Source organism: Haliaeetus leucocephalus, unplaced genomic scaffold (genome assembly GCF_000737465.1).
Source record: "Haliaeetus leucocephalus isolate CR32 unplaced genomic scaffold, Haliaeetus_leucocephalus-4.0 Scaffold536, whole genome shotgun sequence".
NCBI classification, from domain to species: domain Eukaryota; kingdom Metazoa; phylum Chordata; class Aves; order Accipitriformes; family Accipitridae; genus Haliaeetus; species Haliaeetus leucocephalus.
Window position 1 is genome coordinate 642,254 of NW_010972972.1, and position 24,623 is coordinate 666,876.

The window sequence follows — 24,623 nt, forward strand, 5'->3', positions numbered from 1 at the left end:
ATTTGTCTAAGTTGGAAAGGAAATCTACACCTTGAGAGCACTAAAATCCATCTCCAAACCAGCAGGCTAATGACTTAACTACTGGGCCATACTTTCTTTGCAAATGAGGGTAAGTGAGAAGAGCAAAATCCAAAGAACTGGATGAATTGAGACTACTGTTCTTGTGAAGTACATTTATTATGAGATGTCTCTAAGTATTTTGCGTACAGAAGAAAAAGGCATATGTAAATGAATGTGTTCTGCATGTCTAAAAGGATAATCAGTGAAGAAAATATGAGTTGCTAAAAATATTCCCATTTCCGCTATGTTTCTATACATAAAGATCAACTATCGAATGTTATTCTTTACAGCAAAAGAACACTTGAGCCGAGTATTGCTCAGGAGTCCTGGCACAAGAAGCGAGAATGAAGCTTTACCAAAAGTTTATCTGAACTCTGAGAATTTAGGATGGATTTTTATTATGTTCTTGTGCTGCTGTTTTTATTTAAAAACAAAACAAAACAAAACAAAAGACAACTATTTGAAACCAAAGACCTTCTGTGTTATCAGCCTTTTGGAAGAACATTTACAGGGGAAAATGTTGACAGCAACCTTTATCTGACAACTGGTTAAACTTGGAAAGGACACAAAATTGATACTTCCCTTCTGATAAAAAGTACTGTATTGCAAAGTTTCCAGTTCTCATTCAATGGTTGGGTTTGCTGCTTTCCTTCAATGCCAGAATTATTAATTTTCCAAATTTTTAATTGTGTGGTTTGGCTGTCAAATTAATAAGTGCTTTAACATAAAGTGCTTTATTTTTTTATGGTGGGTTGACCGTGGCTGGATGCCAGGTGCCCACCAAAGCCACTCTATCACTCCCCTCCTCAGATGGACAGAGGAGAGAAAATACCATGAAAAGCTCATGGGTTGAGATAAGGACAGGGAGAGATCACTCATCAAGTACTGTCATGGGCAAAACAGACTCGACTTGGGGAAATTAGTGAAATTTATTACCAATCAGAGTAGGATAATGAGAAATAAAACCAAATCTTAAAAAACACCTTCTCCCCACCCTCTTCTTCCCAGGCTTAACTTTACTCCTGATTTTCTCTACCTCCTCCCCCCTCCAGCAGCGCAGGGGGACGGGGAATGGGGGTTGTGGTCAGTTCATCACACGTTGTCTCTGCTGCTCCTTGCTCCTCAGGGGCAGGACTCCTCGCTCGTCCCCTGCTCCAGCGTGGGGTCCCTCCCACAGGAGACAGTCCTCCACAAACTTCTCTATCGTGGGTCCCTTCCATGGGCTGCAGTCCTTCAGGCACAGACTGCTCCAGCGTGGGTCCCCCGCAGGGCCACAGGTCCTGCCAGGACCCTGCTCCAGCATGGGCTTCCCACGGGTCCCAGCCTCCTTCGGGCATCCCCCTGCTCTGGCGTGGGGTCCTCCCTGGGCTGCAGGTGGAGATCTGCTCCCCTGTGGACCTCCCTGGGCTGCAGGGGACAGGCTGCCTCACCAGGGTCTTCATCACCACGGGCTGCAGGGGAATCTCTGCTCCAGCGCCTGGAGCATCTCCTCCCCTCCTTCTGCACTGACCTGGGGGGCTGCAGGGCTGGTGCTCTCACATATCCTCACTCCTCTCTCCAGCTGCAGTTACTGTTGCACAGTAACTTTATTCCCCTTCTTCACTCTGTTCTCCCAGAGGTGAGAATATTCAGGCCTCTAAAACAGCAGGTCCATGGTGCAATGAAATAAATTACATAAACTGGTGGGATGACTGTAACCTTAATGGCTAAATGATTCTTTTATTATTATTAATCTAGAAACTCCAGAATCTTTTTTAAAAATTTAGGAACATAGAGCACTTGGAAGAGAAATCATTATTCACTAAAAAATAAGACAATTTCAGAGAAGAGAATAAAACAAGAAAGCTGAAGCAACATCTGAACAACACATAGACTGTGATGGCGTATTTTTCTCCTTAAATCTACGCAGAAGGTTTTCAAGGCCAATACTTGGCATAGTTGTTATTATCTAAAGACAGAAGTCTGTGACAGTGGTCTTGGGATACTTTTTCCTTCTATTTAAACTTTTACAGTACAGTTCCTACTCTGTAAGAACTCTGCTCTTTTAGTGACCTGTAAATGCTGCAACGATATAAACCTAAAATAATAATAGCAAAAAAAGTCAGTAAATCCAGTTTAAGAAAATTCTTTCAGATGATCAAGTGTATGGTCTTACAACTTAGGGGCAAAATTATTTCGCCCTTGCAAACAGCTCTCCAATGTATTTTCCCTGCTTCATTAAGATATTCATGTGACAACTATATGGCAAAAGTTTATTTCAGTTGATACATGGATTACTTTCCTTATTTATCTCAAAATCTTCCTAAGGCCTGTAGGTGGGTATACACTGTATGTAGAAATTAGTTGCAAGCACAGTTTCAGACCTGTGCCAAGAAGATCTGCCTCATAATCCAAGACAGTGATACACAAATCCAGCAAAAGAGATCCTTATAGTTTCATAAATACCTACAGCAATTCAACACCAAAAAATCAAGGCAGGAGGAAAAGTGTTCCAAGAAGACTTTCCTTGTTTCCACAACAAGATACCATAAATATGTTTTTTTAATATTAAACCATTTCTTTAACACTCAGCACTTTTAAATTATTACCATTCTACTTGTAAACCCTAATGTCATATACTTCTTTGAGTAAGGTCTATTGATACAGTTATTCTTTAAGATTGAAAAAAATTGTAAAAATTTCTAGTGAATTGTAAAAAGTTCTAATGAGAGACAAAGCAGAAAAGGAGGTTGTATTCTAAGCTACGGCTAATGACTTTTGCAACAATTAAACTAGAGGAAATTCTATTTTCTCTAATTCTATACAAAAAGAACTCTTAAAAATTATTCCTAAAATGTAGAACTTTAATTGCTAAGATTTAACAATATAATCTCATCTGCTAAAGATACAGCTTCACAGAGTTATTGACTAAATTGATTCATGTTTCAAAGAAAAGCAATATGTGATCAGAAGTGTTTTGAAGAATGGAAGTGCTGTGCAGAAAAAAAAAAAGAATTAAAATATGTTTTAACCATATTTTAAAAAAACATAAGCCTAAAAGCAACGTGCATGCTATTGTTTCCTTGGAAAAAGAGGGACTTCATATCTCAGTTCAGCACAGCATATAAGTCTGATTAATTTTTGAGGTATAAATAATCCTGTTTCTATTTTAGCCAAAATACTCAAATGGGGACTTAGCATTATGTATATACTTAAATTTATTCAGGTCTGCAGAATCACCCCTCCAGGTAACTGCTGAGTTAAAATGAGCTAGGCAGCTCGTCCCATGGCACACTGGCTCCTCTACTTTAACAAAATGGATATATTCTACAAGACTTTTGTAGTATAATTCAGATATGAAGGACCCTGGATCATAAAATATAGAACACTTGCTATAATCATGCCATGACAGTTACAACTGATACAAGAAATATGAGAGAGATCTTGCCATTAAGGGGAAAGGTCAGGGACACAGAGGTTTTTCAATAGTTGTTGCTATCTTCAAATCACATAAGGGGTTGATTTAAGGAAAAATACTGTTCCTTAAGGGGTTATTCCAAGTTTGTTCTAAACCTGACTACCTTCATCTGAGTTTCATGTTTACAGTTTTCAAGGAATTATGCAGACATCCTTGAAAAACTGATAATTGCTTCAGTCAAGTCGTAAGTAAACAAGAGGAGTACAATCCTTAGGCGCTTATTAGAAATATAATAAGAGATATAGTAGGCGACAACTAGTAATGATCATTCTGTTCACTTGTTCTGTGCAATATGGTGCCCTGAAGAGAAACCCAAAGCCTACTAGTACTGCAGCAGAGAGCCCCAGAAGACCAAATGGTCTTGCCAAGACACATTAGACTGCTTGCAGCTCCATAAAGGAGCTAGCTGAAACCAACTATGGACTCAAGAACAAGGGAATGATCTGTGCCCCATGGGACAACTTCATGACACTAAAAGCTGCAGTAATCCACAGGTCTTCGTTATCATCCAGACACCTCCAGACTAACTGGCAGTCTATTAATGGGACAGTCCTGCTCCTCACAGATACAGTTACCATGCTTTCTATTGCAGAATGGCCAACATTAATAAATTACCTCTAAGCAATTCTAACTTTTTTTTTTAGCTGCCTTCTCAGCAAAACTTGAATTGATATGGACTTTATTTATTCTTTAGTCAAAGCTTAGAAATCAAGGTAAAAATACTGTTACTAAGGGAGAATCAGTGCAAAGCTATGGAATATATCAGGTAAATATATACCTCCATATATCAGTACGGAGGTATCGGGTAGACAACAAAAGTAAGAGAGAGAAGCACTAAACTTTCACTTTATTTCTTTGCTCCTGCTTTGTCTAACCTTTTTAGCCAAAGCCTCCCTATAAAAGGGTCGATGCTTTCTTTCTTCCAGAAGTTACAAGAACACAGCATTTTAAGGTGCTTACAGGTGACAAGCTGAAAGGACTAATAATTATCCTTTCTTCAAGTGATCAGTGAATAATAATATAAATATATTATCTGACCGTAGGAGAATCATTCTAGCCCATTAGTTCAGGATGACTGACTCTCTCTCCCCTACTTTTTTTTAATTCTATATGCACCCTTCCGATCCCATAGTAAGTGAAATTTACAGCATATAGGGGTAAAAAATGTAATTATTGGTACTGGCCAATATAATGTCTTTCCAAGAGGAATAAAGCATTATTTTTTTTTAATTTCAACTAAGAATTCAGAATAAAGGATCTCAAATTTACTACAGCAGTCTTCAAATCTGTCTTTCCAATTGCAGAATACAGAGCTAAAACTAAATGCCAATAATATACATGTACCATCGGGCATACTGTTTCCTTAGGTACAATGATCCTTAGACACAAGATCCAATTTCTGTAGCAAATTCACATATACCCTCAGGACCCTTTCTGACATTGTAACGTAGTATAAAACTACTTCTATGTCTATTTTAAAAACAGAAAGAGAAAACTTAGCAGTAGAATAAAATTTCTGGCTATTTCTGGAAGCTAGAGAGGATCTAGTGCTTATGAAAATGTCTGATGAAGGTACCAGCCAATCCTAACACAAAATTTGACACTTACGTGCTTTATAATGAAATTCCAAGTATCTCACAGAACGGGTACTGACTGAAAATAACACTTGATAAAAGTTATGATTTTGGGGCGGAGAATAATTTATGAATGACACAGCAGAATTTGAGCTGAACTTAACAAAAAACCTTAAATCCTAGGAGTGATTTTGATTTAAATATAAATGCAAATATTGGTACAGTAAAATGGTAACCCAACTGTATTTAACATGAAGGCACTTGCTTCTAGCAAGAGCAGGATTGTCTTTGGTTCTGAGGAAAGTAAATAAGGACTAAAAACACAGTGTTTCATTCCTGCGAGAAAAAAAATAATCCTTCAATCCTCTGAATCCTTTAGCAAGTGACATTAATCTATTACAATGAAATAAATTGAAAAAAATATAATCTTTTCCCCCAAAATGCTGGCCTGGTGCCACCCCAACTCTTCCTGTGCAACCCTGAGCAGGTCACTTAACTTCTTTTTTTCATGATCTTCAAATAGAGGATTAAAACCCCACCTGCGTCCCACTTCCTTTGTCTCCTGTTTACAGTCTAAATAAACTTTCCAGAGGAGAGCCTACACCTTCTTGGCTCATCTCAAACGGGAATAACCCTCAGTGCAGCCTCTAGGCATACTCAGCATAAATAATAGATAACCAACAAAAGCAGCTCCCTGCCTTTAGCTTGTAACCAGTCTTCAGAAGTGAGAGATGAAGGGCAAACACTTCCACCATGCACAAAGGTTGCGCTGTGTGTGCATTTGTGTGTGTGCAAAGACGGGAACTAAACTCTTGCACAGCATTGCTGTAAGTAAGTTCACCCAGACGGATGCTTTCTCCACCTGCACTGGCAAACCAGTTTCGGTGTGTTGGCCATTGGGAGCCTGAAGGCTGGAGCACAGCTGAGCTAACAAGTCTTGCCAAAAACCAGGGTGTGCTCATTTAAGCCTAGTGCCGTGCTTCTGCAGCCTCACAATTCATACCAGCAACTGGAATGATTTGCAGCCCAGAGACTGAAATAAAAACATTTTACAAATGGTTTTGATTTAAGGGTATGTGTAGATTTTACTACAACATAATGGAAACCCAGTCTGTCCTTCAGCATACCACCACCCTTCAGCCCACAGCTGCCAGTATAAGGTTTTGGAGGGCGACCTGAAATTGTGTTGTTACCCCCACAGTTCACTGTTCAACTTTTGCAGTGTTTTTGGTATAGAAAAGAGCCACCTATTCTTTCCAAGTGAAAGTCCATCTCTAGTGTGTTCCTGTCTAAATGGCAGAATGCAAAAGAAGCAGAGGAGCAGCAGAAAAAGCCTGCGCATGTGGATCCAGCTCCGTCCCTCCGGATCGGTGCGGTGTCTCAGCCACTTTTCTGATTCCCACATCCAGGACCCACTAGCACAAAGTTCTAGTCCTTGTCCTCTGGAAGGTTGCACGAGAAAGCAAAAAGGACAAAGGAAATTCCTCCTTTGTATACGAGGCGTCCAGTGATGGTTTAGGATGTAAAAATGCCTACTGTAATGCAGTCAAAAATTTCAGATCACATCCAGGAGGGCTTAAGGTCACACCAGCGTGACTTGCAGGTGTGCTACCAGAGGACTTTGAGCTTTATTTTGGTTCCAGAACAGAGACTGGAGCCCAAATTGTCAGGGAATAATTCAGATTTCAGAAAATACTTCTCAATTTCAGAATGTGTTATTGCCTGAAATGACTGTGTGTTTCCATATCCTGTTAATGACATGACCTTCCTGAGATCTGAGACACAACCAGCACAGCTACTGAAATGTCAAAAGACATTTACATTTATTGTCCTTCACTACTGCTTTAGTTACTCATGGATTTTTTTTAAAACAACAGCCATCTTAAGGAAATGTCAATGTATTAAAGGGTCAGCATAATAGTAATTGAATTTAAAACACAAGTGACCGGTAACAATATAGTAAAAATACTAGCGGAGCAGCTCCTTATCATACACAGCATCTCTTTACCCCTCTCTCTACGTTTCATTTATGACTCTAATTTCTATTTTTGAAGTTGCAAGTCAGAAACAGACAGCATACTGCACTATATAATTAGGAATGGAAAAGTCCCTGCAGCCTTTAGACTGTTAGAAGAAAATATATTTAGAAGCTTGAATATGTTCCTATTCACACAGTTTCAATAGAGGACACATCAGCATTTGCACTTTTTTTTTTTCCCTTTTTTTTTTTCTTAAAGGTCTTAAACTCAGCTGTAAGACTTCATTCCAGGCACAAACTTGGCTAAAAAGCGGTTTATCTGTTGTTTAAAATACTTTGAATCATTTCTGCATTCTAGCCTAGTTCAGAGAACTTCCTGGGGCAAGGCTGGGGCTTTCCTTCAGTTAACCCTTTCTGCCACACTGAACAGATCCCTTTATCCCTTTAAGCAGTGTGCCTTTATCACAGGGTGTCTGTTTGTTTGGGAGTGTTTATATACACCTCTTGGTTGAAAATACCCACCAAGCTAACATCGAGAATCCAAGTGAGTCTGACCCCAAAGAAAGCTCATACTACATCAAATTGGCACAGTGAAATCCCATGCAGAGATATCCAAGCCAGCTCAGACACTGACAGAGTAGATCTAGCATGGAAATACACCTCGATCAATATTTTCCATATGTCTACAGCCAATTACCACAGGTAAAAGGCCATATTAATGCAGCTCTGCAATGTTGAGCTCATTTAGCACTAGCTTGAGTTCCAGCACAACCTGCCATGCAGTGATTGATTTCAAGAGGGGGCCCATTAATTGCTACCAACAGGAATAAAAATAGAAAAGAACAGTCACAACCCTGTAGTGCAAAAACCTCTCCCACAGATTAAAATCAGAGACCTCGGCCCCTGGCAGCAGGATTGCTGCAGAGACACACAACTAGGCAGCAAGGCAAGACGGCCATCAACGAGGCTTGTGCCAGAGCTACCCAGCTGAACCTTACCGACCACATCCCTACCCAGAAATCAAACCCCTTGCCTAATGGAAACACTGCTGCCCCTATTGCCTGAATGTTCACACTGTAGGGAAGATCCGAGCTAAAATGTGTGGAGTAAGGTGTTCGGTTGCCTAGAATATAAAAGCTATATGAAGCCATAATCCAGACCAAGGGTCCATCTAGCCTGCTGTTTCTTTCCAATAGTGGCCTTTACCAGATGGTAAAGGAAAAGCGTTAACACTGTATTTACCCAGAATACATTTTCTGCTGCTGACAACTCGGGACTTTCCTGAGTCAGAGGTACCTTTTTTTTTTTTCATTTAATAACCCTGGATAGATTCTTCTTCCACAAATTTGTTTAACTGCTTTCAAAACCCATGTAAACTTTTAACATCCACAGTGTTCTCTGTCAATTAATTCCACAGATTTGCTACCAGTCAAATAATTATCTCCTTATGGATATATTAACCTGCTGCTTATTAGTTTTATTTCATGTTCCCAAACGCTTTCATTAGAAGAGACAGCAAACATTGTTCCCTGGTCATTCTGTTTCTCTCCTGTAGTTAGGAAACAGGACATAATCTCTTACATCTCACAACTGATTTTTCATCATAAGAAAAAAGGCCCTGCTAGACAAACTCTTCAAGCCAAAGGCATATAGCTGAACTACTGGTAACACTAATTTAATTTCAGAGACGGAAACACCAGCACCCATCTTTCTGTTTATCTGAATGCCTCTTGGCTGTAACACCTACAGATTTATAACTAAACTCTGAAAAAAAAGGTTGTTTGTATTATGTTTTTTCTTGACAAAAATGACATTGTTTTATGCTGAATAAATTTTCCAGTCAAGCCAAAAATAAATTTCATTCTATTATGCATTAAAATAAAATTGAATAAAATAAAAGGTTAGAAAGTCAGGAAAACAAAAAATCAAAACAACAATCTGCTGTCTTATTACCCAATATCATCTCCTAGAAAACTACTTTAACTACCTCTGCTTCCATCACTGAAGCTGTTGCACTTTGTATAATCTAATGCTCTTAAATTGCAGTCAAAATCTCCCATTATTCAGGAAAGCATCCTCAGTCACAAGACTAGAAAGAAATTCTGCCTCTTGCTTTGACTTGATGAAATCTTTAAAAATATTACAGAAATTGTAACAACAATAGAAACTAATGCAGGTACGTGTAAGATTGCTGCTGAGCAGTGCTCAGGACATCCATAGAGAGGAGACCCTGGTCCACAACCTCTACCTGACTCTCAAAACAGCATGCTCACTGCAAGGTTGCTTTGCCCCAGTTAACATTTACTTGTCTTTGAGGAAGTGAAACAACTCTGGAAGGAAAGAATAAAATACGTTGATTTCACAGCCTCTCCAGTTTAATGGTCTGATTACTCCTCTGGAAGGTGTAGGCTCATGTTCCCCAGAGAGAGAAGGATGGTGAATGCAGGTTTCCCTTCAGAGGTGAGCTGAAAGGTGATTCTGCCACTACTGTTGTGAATGAAAGAAGCCCTGATTTACTCTTTTCCCTTTGCCACTGAAGAGCAATTTGGACCTCATTTTGTATCAAAAAATGTTTGCTCAGCTTTAGCATAGTATTCTGAAGTCTTTTTAGACCTGAAATTTGTAGATAGCAAATTTTTATGCAGTGATGCAGCCAGCACTCCATTAAGAAACATTCACAGGGCAAGGGAGACTTAAAAAATAACTTATTTAAACAATTAACAAGTCAAATAAAGAAACTGTGTAATTTAAATAAATTACCACATATATTGAAAACTTTTAAAAATTTACTACTGCCAAATGCACTAAGCATTTCTATTTTAAATGACTGATTTCCAAAAACATCTTGGTAAGCAATTAATATCAGGAAATTTTTAGCTGTAGGAGTGAATTTGTTACCAAAATTTCAAAATTAATTCTAATTTCAAAATCAATAACTTGACCTTATTATTATTTGAAGCTATCTAAAAGCTGAAGTTTCATAAACTATATGAATGCTCACTGCATGGTATTGACTTGGTGTTACTTAAAATTTACTCATGATGACCTCATGCAACATGATCAATAATATCTAGGAGCTGAAAACTATGGTAAATTCCACATCAACTGCAAATATCATTCTCTACATCCTCATCTTAGGAAAAAAACGTATCCAGTTAAAATTTCTCACATATCTACTCAAAGACTGAACCAACACCACCACTACAAAAAAGTGTCATTCTTTTTGTGTCTGATAAAATTCAGAGAGGCTAAGGATGCTTCACAGACAAACCCAATGCAGACTGAGGAGAGAAGCAAAACCCCACTTGGTTTAATGCCTCCCAGAAGAGCCGCATCTCCTTATACACAATTTCCTTACACACACTTTGAGAATGGGAAGTAGTTATTAGCTAATGGTAGCTCATCTCACAGGGTGTAGCTATATGGGGTTGAGGGAGGAGTAGCTGACACCCATTCAGCTTCCACACAGACTCAAGCATAAACTTTTTGAAAAGTCAAGTCTAAGTACATCTACAACAGGAGGACCTCTCTTTTTTTTTTTTCTTCATCAGTAACATCCTGAAAGCAGAATGATATCCTGTCACTGTATAATACTTTTGGAGGTACAGCTGTTCTAAACCATTTATAATGAAATTATTTTCTGTGCCATCATGCCTTCAGTTATTGCTTGGCTAGCATAACACAAGGCAAATGAATTCTTTTGCTAGGTAACCCACACCTATAGGAATTTTGTACAGAGTTTATGTTCTTTCGCTTCACACATAACTCCTTTTAAAATGCCCCTGAGTAAGATAGACTTGTCACCTCCTCTTCAAGCAGAGGCAGGGGCTGTGAGACACAAATGTAACACAAATGTATGTCATGGTAAAGCTGCTGGTTTGGGGATGAGCCCTTCCCTTTGCCAGATGCACCGGTATAAAAGACAAATCAAAACAATTCTCCACGCGTAAAAGACCATTTTGTACTTAACAGACCTGAGATTCCCACCTTAACTTACTGCAAATCAAGTACAACTTTACGAAAAACGGTAGATTTGAAATAGTGCAGAGCAGGCAGAAGCGTGAGGTGATTCAGGGCAGTAGAAGGTCAGCAGCCGCTGGCCACACGCCCGGTTAGCAACTGATCAGCCGGTAGGCCCGACCAGCCCGCTTTTTTGCTTAAACGTGTTTGATTACGAGCTCACGACAGCGAGGGGACGGCAGAGGAAGCAGGCGGTGAATTGTTGGCAGGGGCGGAAGGGGAAGGGGAGGGGGAGTGCAGAGGGTGGGCAGGACCCTGGGGCTGGCAGGGCCTCCAGAAGGCTCTCAAACTTGGGTCAAATTTTCTTTATTAACCTCTTTCGCGAGAGCTATAGGAACTACTATTTCCTTTTTTCCATTCCTCCCTCCCCGAATTAAGCTGCTTCTCCCACCCGGCATTCCTCCTCCCTCTGCGTTTCTCCTCCGGCTCAGTCTCCAGCTTTGGTATCCTTCGCTCTTACCACATCTTCCCATTCCTCCGTCCGTTCTCTGCCTCCCCAGTTATCCTCAGTCCCTCTGCGTCTCGTCTCCCGCCACTGCCATGTACGACGCCTTCCTTCCGAAACTACTCCCGCTAGCCACCGAGCGCCGCGACTCCCCGCGCATCCAGCCTCGCTCGGCAGCTCGGCTTGATCCGGGCGGCTCCGGCAGCAGCCTCTAATGGTGGCCAGAAGGAAGACTTCTGCTCACAGAACCAGGATTCGCGTCTGCCCTTCGAAGCCAGAGGCCAAAGTGGGACAGCGGAGAGGCGAAGAACGAGAAAAAGGAGGCGGAGGTAGCTGGGGGGTGTTGCGAGAGGAAGGTGTCGAGGTAAAGAAAGGGGAACGCAGAACAAAACCCGGTAAGTTCCGAGGTGACGGAAGGCACCAGGAAGCTGGGAAGCTCCTCCCAGCTGCAGGTAGAGGAGGATGCCCCAGGCCAGGCTCCGTAGGTGTGGTGGAGGGCAGGGGTGGCTTCGCAGCCCTGACTTACCCCCCGAGCCCTCCGGTTTAGCTGGCTCCAGCGCCATGCGGGGGCTTCGAGGCCCAGAGCCCCGAGGAAGAGCAGCTGGCACGGCCCGGCCTCGGCGAGTCCAGCCTGGGGATGGACGAGGCGCTTCCTCGGGACTGAGGTACGCTCTGCCTGCTAAATGCGCCGAGCTACGCGGTTGTTCCTCACCCGCGGTTAAAATCCTCCCGACTGACAGTAGCGCTGTCTGAAGCGTATTCAGGTTTGTGCAGGAAAACCAGTTAGAACAGATAACCCAGAAGGCAAGTCCGGATTCAGTATTTTTACAAGCACTTTTCATCTGGGGCTCTCAAAGTGCTTTGCAAATAGGAACTCCTTTAAACTCCTCAACAACCCCGTGAGGCAAAGATAATGATCACTATACCCATTTTACAAATGGGGAAACTTTAGCACAAAAGAAGAAAACTGTTGCCACAGATCAGGCATAGCAAGTTGAGAACAAAACGAAGCAGTCCTACCTCCCAGGTGCTTGCACTAACAAGTAGAAAACCCTCCCTTCCGCTCTGATTTGATTGAGAATAGCTATTCCAAACAAAGCTGTAGCGTTAAAAGAAGTGGAGGAGAAAACATGCAGTTCAAGTTCAGTAAGAAACTTCAGCAGCTTCAGAGCATCAGTACCATTCGGCTACACGCTTAACGCAGAGCTAGCTGCAACTTTGAGCAGAATGCAAATAGGTAAGTAGAAAAGAAAAAAAAAGCTTGCTTTTCGTAATGGTATGATTCAGAGTAACATGCAGAATGGCATGATGTAAGCAACACATCCAAACAAAGTACTCGCACATCTTGCAAGTTCGATATTAAAACTCACATGCCATGGGGAAATAAATTTAAAACCCCTGCTCTCACATCTGCACTAAAAGTGGAGTAAGGAATGTGACAACAATGATGAGGTACTATCAGGAAATATGGTTTGGCTAAAGTCAGAAAGTCCAAATTGTTCATTCAGACCACAGCCAAGAGTTTTGACAGCATATGAACAGACTGTCTCACGTGTGTTAGTGGTTTTGGCTGTCAGAAGCAAAAAGTTGACCAAGCTTTTTCTTGAAAGTTTTAGAACTAGATCTTTGCTAGTTATAAGGAACTTAATTTTTTTTTTTATGACAGTTAAGTGAGTTTCTTTTTAATCCAAAATCTTATTTTCAGGTTCGGTGGGAATTGAAAGAAACGAAGAATTCAGCAGTACCCCAGAGGATTACACCTGTCGAGTACAGGAACAGCTGTGAAATATTTCTTCCTTGACTAACACTAGACTCCATAAAGAGCCAATGATTTCTAAGGTATGTAACCACAGAAGGCTTCTTACTGCAGATAAATTATCACTGAGCTATTTAAATTCATAACTGCAGTAGCAGTGCAAACATGTTGATGAAATAATCACTTGGATTTGGCTGCATGGTGCTGTTCTGCTGCTGCAGCACTCTGGGGCGATTGTAATTTCAGGCAGGATGGGAACTAAAGGAATGCTTGGGAGAGAGCCCTGTTAACCAGTTCAGTACCATTGCATGAAATACCTAGGGCAATGGGCATTAAGTGACTGCAGTGTATCTAAAGTCCTAATAACGTGCTACTTTGCTTAAGTGTTATTCACAAGTAGTGCTATCAATTAGTGGAAAGCAGCTCAGAAACTTACAGGGGGAAGAAACTGATCCTTTGTGTTACAAAAGAAAACATCTACAAAAATGTCCATCACTGCTGTCCATAAAGAGGCTCCTAAAATTCAGCAGTTTCAAATACCACAAGCCAGAGAGGTACCTTTTTCTTCCCATTAAATTCTGTTCTCTTTACCGGAGAATTCAGCTGTTAAAACATAGTTTATCTTTCCTTTCTTGCACCACATAAGAGAATTTTTACAGCCTACCAAATTATTTTTTACATAGGAAAAGCAGAAATACAATCAAATTCAAAGACACACTGGGGCTCTGCAATACCAAGTAAGGAATGCAAACATCACATAGAAAAAAGAGAAAATGAAAGATTCAGCTAAAGAAAAGTGAAGTGGTGAAGGCAACAAAGAGAATTACATGGTAATATATTCCACGGATGAAAAGATGTGTAAGTTGATAATTTAAAACTTGAGCCATGGTAAGACATGTTCAACTTTAAAAATAATGTATGAAAATTTGATTTTCATTTTGTGACCTGCCTTTTTTCATTTAGTTCCCCTGTGGTAATTCTATCTTTTTTTTTTATTCCACGGTCACTCAAAAAATGATACACACAGATACACAGACCAACAGAGTTAATAAGATCAAACTTCCTAACACAAACCAGGACAGAGCGAGCAGTCAATAATTCACAATCTAATTTATGACTGTCTGCAAAGCAAGCATGTTTTGCCTAATGGGGTGAATGCCTCTTTATTAACTTACTACTAAATTATGTACTGAACTAATAGCATTGTCAGAGGCCTGTAAACAGTGCAGATAGGAATCAGTGTTTTGTGGCAGCACTGTAATTACAATAACATCCTGAACAAGCTGTATGCCATTGCAATGCACATAGACCTGGTACTGATAGGCTTAATACAAGATCAGAAGTTAACAAACAGGGACTTAGGCAGTGAATCACAAAGCAGACACACTTCTGTTTTGATATATAATGATGGTGAAATAAAGCCAGTTGCCCAAGCTGGATTAGAGACACATGACACACTTGTAAAGAACATTATCTCTCCTGGGAATAGCTCTTCACATTAATCTGAAAAAGCCTCTAGTTTTTTTCCTATTATCACTCCCAATTCACTTCTTAGTAAGCAATCTAGACCTACAAATGGATACTAACAGGAAACAACTGTGTGCCTGCTGCTGCTAGAGGGATTTAGGTTTCAGACTTTTCATCAGAGGCAAAGCATGGTCAGCTCTGGGGCAAAAATGGAAGGGTGTCCTTTATCTAGCCAACTCTCAAGTGGGGACTTGCTTCTGTTTCCTCTCGTCCATTTCTTCTTTCCTTTGAGTTTCTCAGGTAAACTGCACACAATAGTTATACCAGGGTGTTTCTTAATTCCAGTTTTCAAGCTTTGCATGAATAGCATGATGTTGTAAAATTTCCTCTCTGGTTCATCTTCAGTGAAACACAAATATTTTTAAAAATCTGATCAGAATGCAATCTTTACCCTTAATTTTTCTTAATTTTATTTTTTATTAAAATATGCATGAGAAAGGGTCTTATCGTCAGAGTTCCTCTCTTGCTACATATACCTAGCTAAGTTAATAATCCTTTGGCACATCACAGTGGGTTAGTTGACAACTGAAGGGAATGCAGATCTAATTTGTTTAAAACCTTTGCTGGTAGGCATTTAACTGAAGCCTGTAAGGCACAGAAATATGAGAAGGAATTGCTATTCTATTCCAAGCTTTCTCCCTGATTTATTAGATGACTGAGGGCAAGTTATTTCAGTTCTTGTCTCCTCCCATTAGCACGCGTACTATGTTCCTTGCCCCACACCAAATCACTTTGAGAGCTGGGGGAAACAAATCCAATGGGGCTAACTACTGTGGTAGCTGGTGATGGTAGAACAACACAGCATGCCTTAAAAATGCTGCAGTTTCCCAATCCTAAAACTCCTGACAATCAGTAATTAAAGTAATATCAGGAAAGACATACTTACAAGGGAAAGATAAACACTGCACAGCCTCAGTAGTTTTTAACCTATGGTATTCAGATAGTGTGTTCTTTCTGATTAGTCTGCCAAAGGTAACTCTCAATCGATGTACTTTTCTCAACGTGTTTAAGTTCTCCTTACAAATATCCACACTTCTAAGGAAAAAAAATTTGATAGTTTCACAAATGGAAAGAGACTGGAAACCAGTTTCCTAGAAGAAAGAATGAATGAAACAGCTACAGGTCCAGGCAGCTTACCAGGGCAATGTGCCTGCAGGCACAACCACTTTCTTCCCTTTGTCTCACCCCTCACATCAACCCTCTTTCCTCTTAACTACAGCTCAGTCTCAAATACCAAGATAATCTTTGGTACAACATTAACCCTTGAAATTCGAGCTCAAGGCTGTCCAAATCTATCTCGCGCTCCTGCGAATAAACTCATTCATATTCAGTCACATATGAAGTAACTGATTTTTTAATCATGGGTTCAGTAAGATTCCTATGACCATGAGATTGTTACAAAACATAATATTTTAATCCTTGTTCTATCCAAGACTCTTATTTGCTTTTAGATCCCAAGACCTTTTAAAAGTCACATTTTCAAACTTGCCTTCACAAAAGGAAAAGCATATTTTCTGAAAGCAATAGATAAGGAACTCCTATGACCTACTCATTCCTGTAGACAGAGTTTTGAGAAAAATACCTCCAACATAAAATCGGAATTGGACTATGAGAACCTATAAACAGAAAGAACGATTTTTGACTCAAAACACTTTTGGTTTACAATTGCTGAAAAAAATTCATATTTTGGGAGTCTCTGCTCTTTTAAACTTGGTCATAATTAAAAGCTTTTCATTATTCTTCTACTATTTTTTTTTTTCAATCAAGTTATACCACTGCAGTGTGCTTCTAGTTCCATAAGCTGATCACTTTTGTTTTCACAGAGTATGATGAATTTTTTAGATGTGTGTTGCCTTTTAGAAGCCAGAATTACACTTATGATCAATAAGTGTCAATAGAAGGAACTGCTGAGATAGTATATTGAAGTTCTTTGCTTTATCTAGTAATTGAGCCAACTACTGTATTTTTTTTCTCTGACACAAACTCAAATAAAACAAGAAAAGCACTGAGCCATAAATTACTGGAATTCTCTTTCTTCCAGAGAGTAAAAGAAGTCTAAATTCAGAGCTTCTTTATTAAAAAGAAGATGTTTGCCCATGGACAACTGACATTTGTGAGATAGAAGCAGAAGTTTTTATGCATCAAAGTCTTAAAAGATCAAACTGTTGAGAGAAATTCTCCTTCAACTCAGTGGGAATGGTTTCTGCTTCTGGAGGTTTTATATTCTCTGTCACCGACTTGAAACTCAAAGCTTCAAAGAAACATGGTGTGCAGCATTCAGAAAAGCACCAATTTTCAGTTAGTCCCAAGTTTACTGTAGTCACATTTAGCTGATCGAATCCAAAATTAATTATTTTGTATTCCACAAAATTATTTACTATATATGAAATTATTTTCTATATATTATATGGACATCACAAAAGATTCTACAGCTTTCTGTATTTTGCAAGATTAGGGAGTTTGTGCCAGTGTACTTACCTAAAATGCCTTCTAAAATCTGAATTATGCAGTGTATTTGTTCTTATACTAGTTCTAGAAAACAGTGCATTTCAGGGAGGGTAGTATGTAAACATAGTAGTTATTAGAATTTGGAAGTTCAAGAAGTCTTTCAAAACCAGTAATGTTTTATTGAAATGAATGTAGTCTAAAGTGGCTGATTAACTTTTATGACTTTTTAAGTATTGCTGTAGAGATATGGGCCATGAAGAGGTACAAACCCACACTCTGCATTGTACCTACTGTCAATACAAATACTGTTCTCCACTAAAGGGAAAAAACCCAAGGAACTTAATCACCTTTGTTCCAGTCTCTCACACAGGTTTTACATATAAGAATAATCTACAGAATCCGAGAACAATTCAGGTTGGAAGGGACCTCTGGAGGTCATTTAGTCCAACCTCCTGCTCAAAGCAGGGCCAACTTGAAAGTTCAATCACATGACTCAGGACTTGGTCCTGATGAATTCTGAATCCCTCTGAAGACAGAGATCGCATAAGCTTACTGAACCAGCAGTTACAGTGCCTTACTATCCTCATTAAAAAGATTGGTTTTTTTCCTCAGACCCAGTTGGAATTTCCCTCATTGCAACGTGTGACTCTTGCCTCTAGTCCTTCCTCTGTGCATCTCTGCTGACCTCCATGCTGGCCTTCATTGCTGCCAGGGCACACTGCTGACTCAGGTGCAAATTACAGAATCACAGTATCATTTAGGTTGGAAAGCAACTCTTGAGATCATCTCATCAAACCATCCCTGCTGAAGCAGGGTTAGCTAGGGCAGGTTGTCCAGGAACATGTCTGGTCAGGTTCTGAATATCTCCAAGGATGGAGACTCCACAATCTCTCTGGGCAACCTGTGCCCAGAGTCAGTCACCCTCACAGTAAAAAAGTGTCTCCTGATGTTGAGATGGAATTTCATGTGTTTTAAATTGTGTCCGTTGCCTCTTGCCCTGTCACTAGGCACTACTGATAAAAGTCTGGCTCCTTTGTCTTTATTCCCTCCCATCAGGTACTTATACCTGATATTTATGTACTTAAAACTATAAATTGCCCACTAAAGAGTTACTCCTTCCCAGGTGCAGGAGGTTGCATTTGCTTTTGTTGGATTTACGTGAAGCTCCAATTGACCTGCTCCTCCACTTGCCAACCCATAGGTACACGTAAAAGATTTACAAGGGTCTGTAGCATTACATCCATGTCTTGCAGGTCGCTTTCACAATCTCGCTATTTGAAGAACTTCACTCAGTTAAGTTAGATCAAAGGGACTTCATGTAAAATGCAGTAAAAGTGATTTTACAGGCTTCTATGATTTAAAAACAGACAGTAGATTTAGAAGCCAGTTCAAACAGTCCACCCTGCTATATAATATAGAGTATCTGCAGGCAGAGTCTGAGGCAAAAATGAACACAAAGTATATAGTTTTTCTGTCCATAAACACCAATCTTCCATTGTCAGGTAATTCAAAATTGGGCTTTTGCTAGGAACCTAGGTTATCGCTATTCTTGGCAGATGTTACTGCATGTTGTTAAGCTTTTGTTCCTGTAGAGTGGCCTTAGCCGATAATCTCTCTGTTACGTAAAATTAATTATCATGTAAGTCAGTGGAGACTGTCCCAGGATAGCTCTTCTCTTCAGTGGCATATCAGTAATGATCACTGATAAATGCATTTTCAGGTGTTCCTAAAATATGACAGGATTGTGTCTTTGCTAGCATTGTAGCAAAGTGAAACCCGCTTATCAGATAAAGCAAGGAAAGGAGGAGTCTTTGTAAAAATCTGTTTACAAATAAGAATAGGAAAAACAACCACGCCAAATATATGCTTATCAATTATTTTACATTAAAATGTGCTAACAAATACTGTAAGAATATTATCTAAGTCTGAGTAATAAGATAACTATACTTGTACTACTAAACTTTCATTGCAAAACACAAAGTTTGCCAGGTCTAATCTTAATATGGATTAATGAATTGCATTAGTATGCTATTTTTTGGGGGGGTTAGAAGGTCTAAGACCTTTACAACACAGTAATTACTAAATAATCGTGAATTAAATTTACAGTAGTTAATTAGTATAGCAATGAGTTATGAAATATTTGATTTCATACAAAGATAGCACAACAAAATACTTCAGTGGCTTCTGTCTTCTTAATAGCTTAAACTAAAAAAGGTTTCAAAAGTAATTAAAAACTCTACTAAAAAGATATTATTTTTTGCAAGGGATTCTTTCTTATTTATAGAAAGGTAGATGCAGGTTTAAGATCCCCCTATGCTGTTCATCATGTCAAATTTGATAGCATGATTTCCAAGTACTGCTGTTTCCTCATGCTCTGTTTTGCATGAAGCTCATCTGGCCCAATGCAGACATTTACAGTACAGATCACTACAGCTGAACGAGTTGATGAAAATCCTTTTCATTTGAGTCACCAGTGAAAATATAGGCCCTTTTGAGATGTGATTCTTCTGTTCTATTTTAGACATTGACTTTAGGATGAGATGAATCACAACCTAGAAATGCTTAGGTTTTTCTTCACTGACTATTAGGAGGCTTTATGACTAGCTTAGGGGTAGATAGCTGCATTTTAGTCATAAAGTTACATGAGATTATTCCTACTCCTTTTGCCTGCAATCTTATTTAGACCGTAAATTCTTCAGGCACTGCCAACCACCATGACTCCTCATCACTATCACAGTAAAAATAAGAATAATTTCCAAAATCAGATTACTAACCCAGGATAAGAAATATCCAAAACTTGCTCTAAAAACTGGCCAACTTCCCCTATTTTTAACTTTGAATTAAAGGAAAAGGCTTTGGGAAAAAAGTTATTGCTACCCTCTGGTCACATATCATGAATTTTAGACCATCTGTTTTTGGCAAAGGCTCCCAGAGCTTAGATTCCAGTGCTGAGATCATGAAAGCTTCAGAATTTTATCCCAGGTCTTTCCAGCTAAATTGCCTTTTTGAAGCATCAGCAGGCTTCATAACTGACAGATGGGTGGCAGTCGCTGTGATAGACGAAAGCCTTTCTGCATTCAGTCCGTAAGGAAAGAAAAGAACAAGCACTTCTGTGGTTCCTCTTGTTTAAGAGATGTGCTACCATCTCAGGTAGTTGAGAACCACAAGTGATCTGTGTGTCCATCTCAGGAGCTACAGCAATAGACTACTACAGAGGTGACTCAGAATATAGAGCACAGGCACAAAAAATGTTTGGAAACAGCGGTAAGCACACCTCACTACTGCAGTCAAATAACAAGAAGCATCTACAAATAACTATGACTATTTAGCAATAGCTCTGTAGTTTGGGAAGTCTTGATAGCCTTAATGTATTACACCAATGCATAGTTCTTCAGCCATGGACATACAAAGACCAAGCAGAGAAGATTTTCATGCTGATATGCCTGTTTCCTCCTCCTGTCCCCATCTTGCCTTTTGTACTAAATGAAATGACTGGTACAAAGATGGAGGTGGCACTAGCAAATACCTCTTTATACAGGACTTAACCCTATTCAGTTGCTTTAAGCTACTTAAATCAGCTCTCCTACTTTAGCAGAAAGGAGACTCTAGTCATGTCATTTACTTCCCCAACCCCATGAAAGACGCAGTTGGCATTTGACTCCCAGAGAATAATTTATAATAATGATGCATTTTGTTTCCAAACATACATAATGAGTTTGTTTTTACCTGAGTCTTCCATCCTCTGCTGCAGCTCCTCCTGGTATAATCTTAGTAATGAATATCCCAGGATCATCCCCAATGTGTGGGTTATCTGTTCCTCCAGCAATACTGAACCCCAGGCCAGAATTCCCCTGGAAAAATAAAAAAAAGTAAATGCATCACCAGATGCTAGATTTCTACAGAATGTATTTGCAGTATATGAGCAAAGTATCCTTGCTTCTTAAAGAAAGCACTTTATGTGGCAACTCCATACTTGAAGGCAGGTGACTCAGAAAAAATTAATTGTCAGTTAAAGAACAGAGGCTGTGAACACAAATATTTCCCAGAGTTATTGGCAGAGTTAATGGATGCTCCTACAGAAACAGGATTTGACCTAAATTTGTTTTCAAAAGCAGTCACATAAATTATCATCTGAACTCCAGTATGAATTTATCCAAGTCAATGAGAGCTAGAGGCTAAACACTTCAGAGCTTTGAAAAAGACTTTAAAAAACACTGTCATTTATAAACAGTAGTATTTTAGTACACTATTTTCTGCTGAAAAGTGATCACTGCTCAGATTCACATGCTTTAAAAAACACCAAATCCACAAGACTATTTATTTCATCTTACTGATTGCTAGAATGAAATGTTTGAAAGACACATTATTGAGTCTACTCAGCAACCCTACTTGCTTCTACTACTTGTGAGAATATCATGAAGGATAAATAGGCAGGTACACACATACACACATTTGCAAATTAAGTCACTGTTTTTCACATACAATTCAAAACCACAATTCTAACCCTTTTTTGGAAGTATATATTAGTTATTATGCTTTTCTGTATAAACTAACATTTTTTGCAAAGGATTCTTTCTTATTTGTAGAAAAGTAGATGCAGGTTTAAGACCTTCCTTTGTGCATAGGGGGGTCTTAAAATTCAATGCAATACTTGATCCTTTAAGTGTCTCTCATCCCAAAGTATTTTTATAATCAGGTATTTAGGCTTATCACAGTGATATAACACTATTGATATTGCAGAATATGTACACTACTGCAAATGAAATATGTTCAGGGCACTAAAAATACTTTTATTTCATTAACTTCTCAGGTTATTGGGGGTTTGTTTCCTTCACTGCTGCTTGTGGACAGGTATCCAGATCAGTCCTAGTGAGAAGAGTTACTAATAAAAATGGCACCTCTATACTTTTTTTTTAATTTTAAACAAATCTCATTTCTGTGTTTTTGAACTGTACTTCAATTAGTAGGTCAGGCGTGCAATGCATTTTGTGTGTGAAAGCCTGCATGTTGCCTGCCTGCAGCATGTCAAATTCTCAACTCCGTTATCAGTATTCTACATTCGCAAGCGATGCAGTTCTCATTACTCAAGAGATGTACACACAATCTGCAGCTCTTCTATCAGCATATAATTGTGAATAAATTTTCAGTACTGAACTAATTTATAATCCAAGGAGAAGGATTTAGGACTATACATATCTTAATGCTTCTCAGCAAGCTGTAATACAAAAAACATTATAATACTGAAACACCCTGTATATATTTTCTGTAGAGTTAATAAACATCTCCAGGCCAGCATTATAAATCTCTGATTTAATCTCCCTTTCATCGTTAGGATCATCTCAGATTCAGGTTATTTTCCCAATATTTTAACACATGCCTAATTATACAGTGCACTCTACAACAACATGCAGTCTAAAAATAGTTTAAGAATATTTTCCTGTAAGTTTCTCTATATGTCATATTATTAATGAAGCTAATCTTCCAACACATAAGAATGAAAAAATGTGTACTTATACACACTTCAGGAAGCCTGGGAAAAAAGTCTTAAACACTACTAAAACCAAGGGCAAATATCTAGAAAGTTTGAGTAATACTTGATTTTTAAGGAAAAAAAACCCTCTAGAAAAATGAAAATAAAGTTGTTGGGTTTATTCTTAGCTACAAAGATATTTAAAAAATATGCAGTAATCTGTGTTTCCGAATAGAGGTGGATTTCCAAATCCCCAAAACCTACTCTTGATAGGGAAAGAGGAAGAACAGGGTAGCAAGGAGAAATCTCGACATAATTTTTAGTTGGTTAGGGAACACAAACAGCTATATCATAATAAAAAAGCGTGCCTGAAGAGCTTTAAAAACTATCAAAGCTTGCCTGTTATGTGGGGTGTGCTTAGCTGTTACAGTTCTTCACATAAAGTTCATTAGATTTCTTAGCAGGAAATAATTTCTGAAAAGGTTTCACACTTCCCCTGCACTTTTCCTCCTACCATACTTTTTTCCATTAACTTTTTAGAGCTAAAAAATATAGCAATGCTGACTGTAAGCAGTGATGTGGTAAAACTGCTACAGACTTCTCAGGAGAATCAGTGCAAGCCCTTGACATTTATCCATAAATGTACATCTGTTATACTACAAGACTATTCCAATTCTGCCCCTTAGGAATAACCTTTTAAAAGAACAGGGCAGCACTCCTCACTGGCATTTCTGTATCCAGAAAATTTCAAGCAATTATTCTGGCTGCAGTCCTTGACTTGATCAACAGGATCTACATGCTGTCAGACACTAGCTGCTTCTGCAGCTGGGTGTATCCCTGCAAGGCTTTCTTGCACCAGAAACTGCACTGCAAAAGCTAAGAGCAATTACACAATTTTTTTTCACTGTGGTTCTTGAAGGGTCTACATTGGCTGCATGGAAGAATCTTCTGTCTTTGTACTTTAGCTCATGGACAACAAGGTTAAAAGCATGGCTACCATCACTCATGGGTAACTAGCCTTTTAAGAGCCTTGGGTTGAAAATTAATGCAATAGGAACATTCTGGTTAAAAGCTAAAAGTATTTTAGTTCTGAGCAGCAACACTGATGTACAGATCTCTCGTCTCCCCTCATGCTCCATCTTACTAGTGTGCATACGGTTGTTATATTAAAAACTCATTGCAGTTGACGAGCTGTAACTCCAAGTTCCAATTAAGTACTGTCTACTAGCACAACACTTCCTGAACCTTTCTGCAAGGGTTAGCTCCCCACCCTTTACTTTTTGCATCTCCTTTGTCCCCATGCCAGAAAAAAAGTGTGTTAATTATCTTCACAGCTTTTCTTGGCATATCTCCGTCTCCCTGTCATTTCGCGTTAACCAATGAAAATATCTGCCTGCCCAAAACAACAGCTAAACCATCACTTAGCCACTGCATTTTCCAAGGTGGAACGTTCACGCTTTCTCTCATGCTGACTCTCATGTTTGGGAGTGGTTCCCCATAAATATCTGTCAAGTTAATTCACTGCCCTCTTTCTATTCCAAGCCTTACTTCTCTTGGATGCTTACAAAGCAACTTAACAATGAGCTCAGAGGCCTGGTGACAATGCAGATAAATGTCTAATAAGAACTAATAGCAGCTGATACAGAGGAGAAGAGGTGTAATGCAACAGAAGTCTTCCTCCTATGGGATACTCCATTGATAATTTTTAATTGAGATTCATATTTAGGCCTAAAAATGCTTGCCTGCTTTGTTTCAGGATTCTTCTATCTTAGAAGAGATTTAGCCAAAAATCCCAAAACATATGTAGGGGACTGTTATGGGTTTGTGTGGCGGGGTTTTTTGGTATCAGGGCCGCTGGAAGCTTCCGCGGCTCCAGCCCGGGCCGCCG

General features: G+C 39.2%; 1 protein-coding gene across 2 annotated transcripts in view; it reads right to left on the reverse strand.

Moving 5' to 3' along the window:
* The window catches only part of DLG2 (discs, large homolog 2 (Drosophila)), a 1,012,119-nt gene that overhangs the window by 322,147 nt on the left and 665,349 nt on the right, over positions 1 to 24,623 (reverse strand). For both annotated transcript variants that reach the window (XM_010576558.1, XM_010576559.1), the window contains one exon: positions 20,992 to 21,116. In XM_010576558.1, coding sequence (XP_010574860.1) covers positions 20,992 to 21,116 — 125 coding nt within the window. The remainder of the gene's footprint in view (positions 1 to 20,991; positions 21,117 to 24,623) is intronic.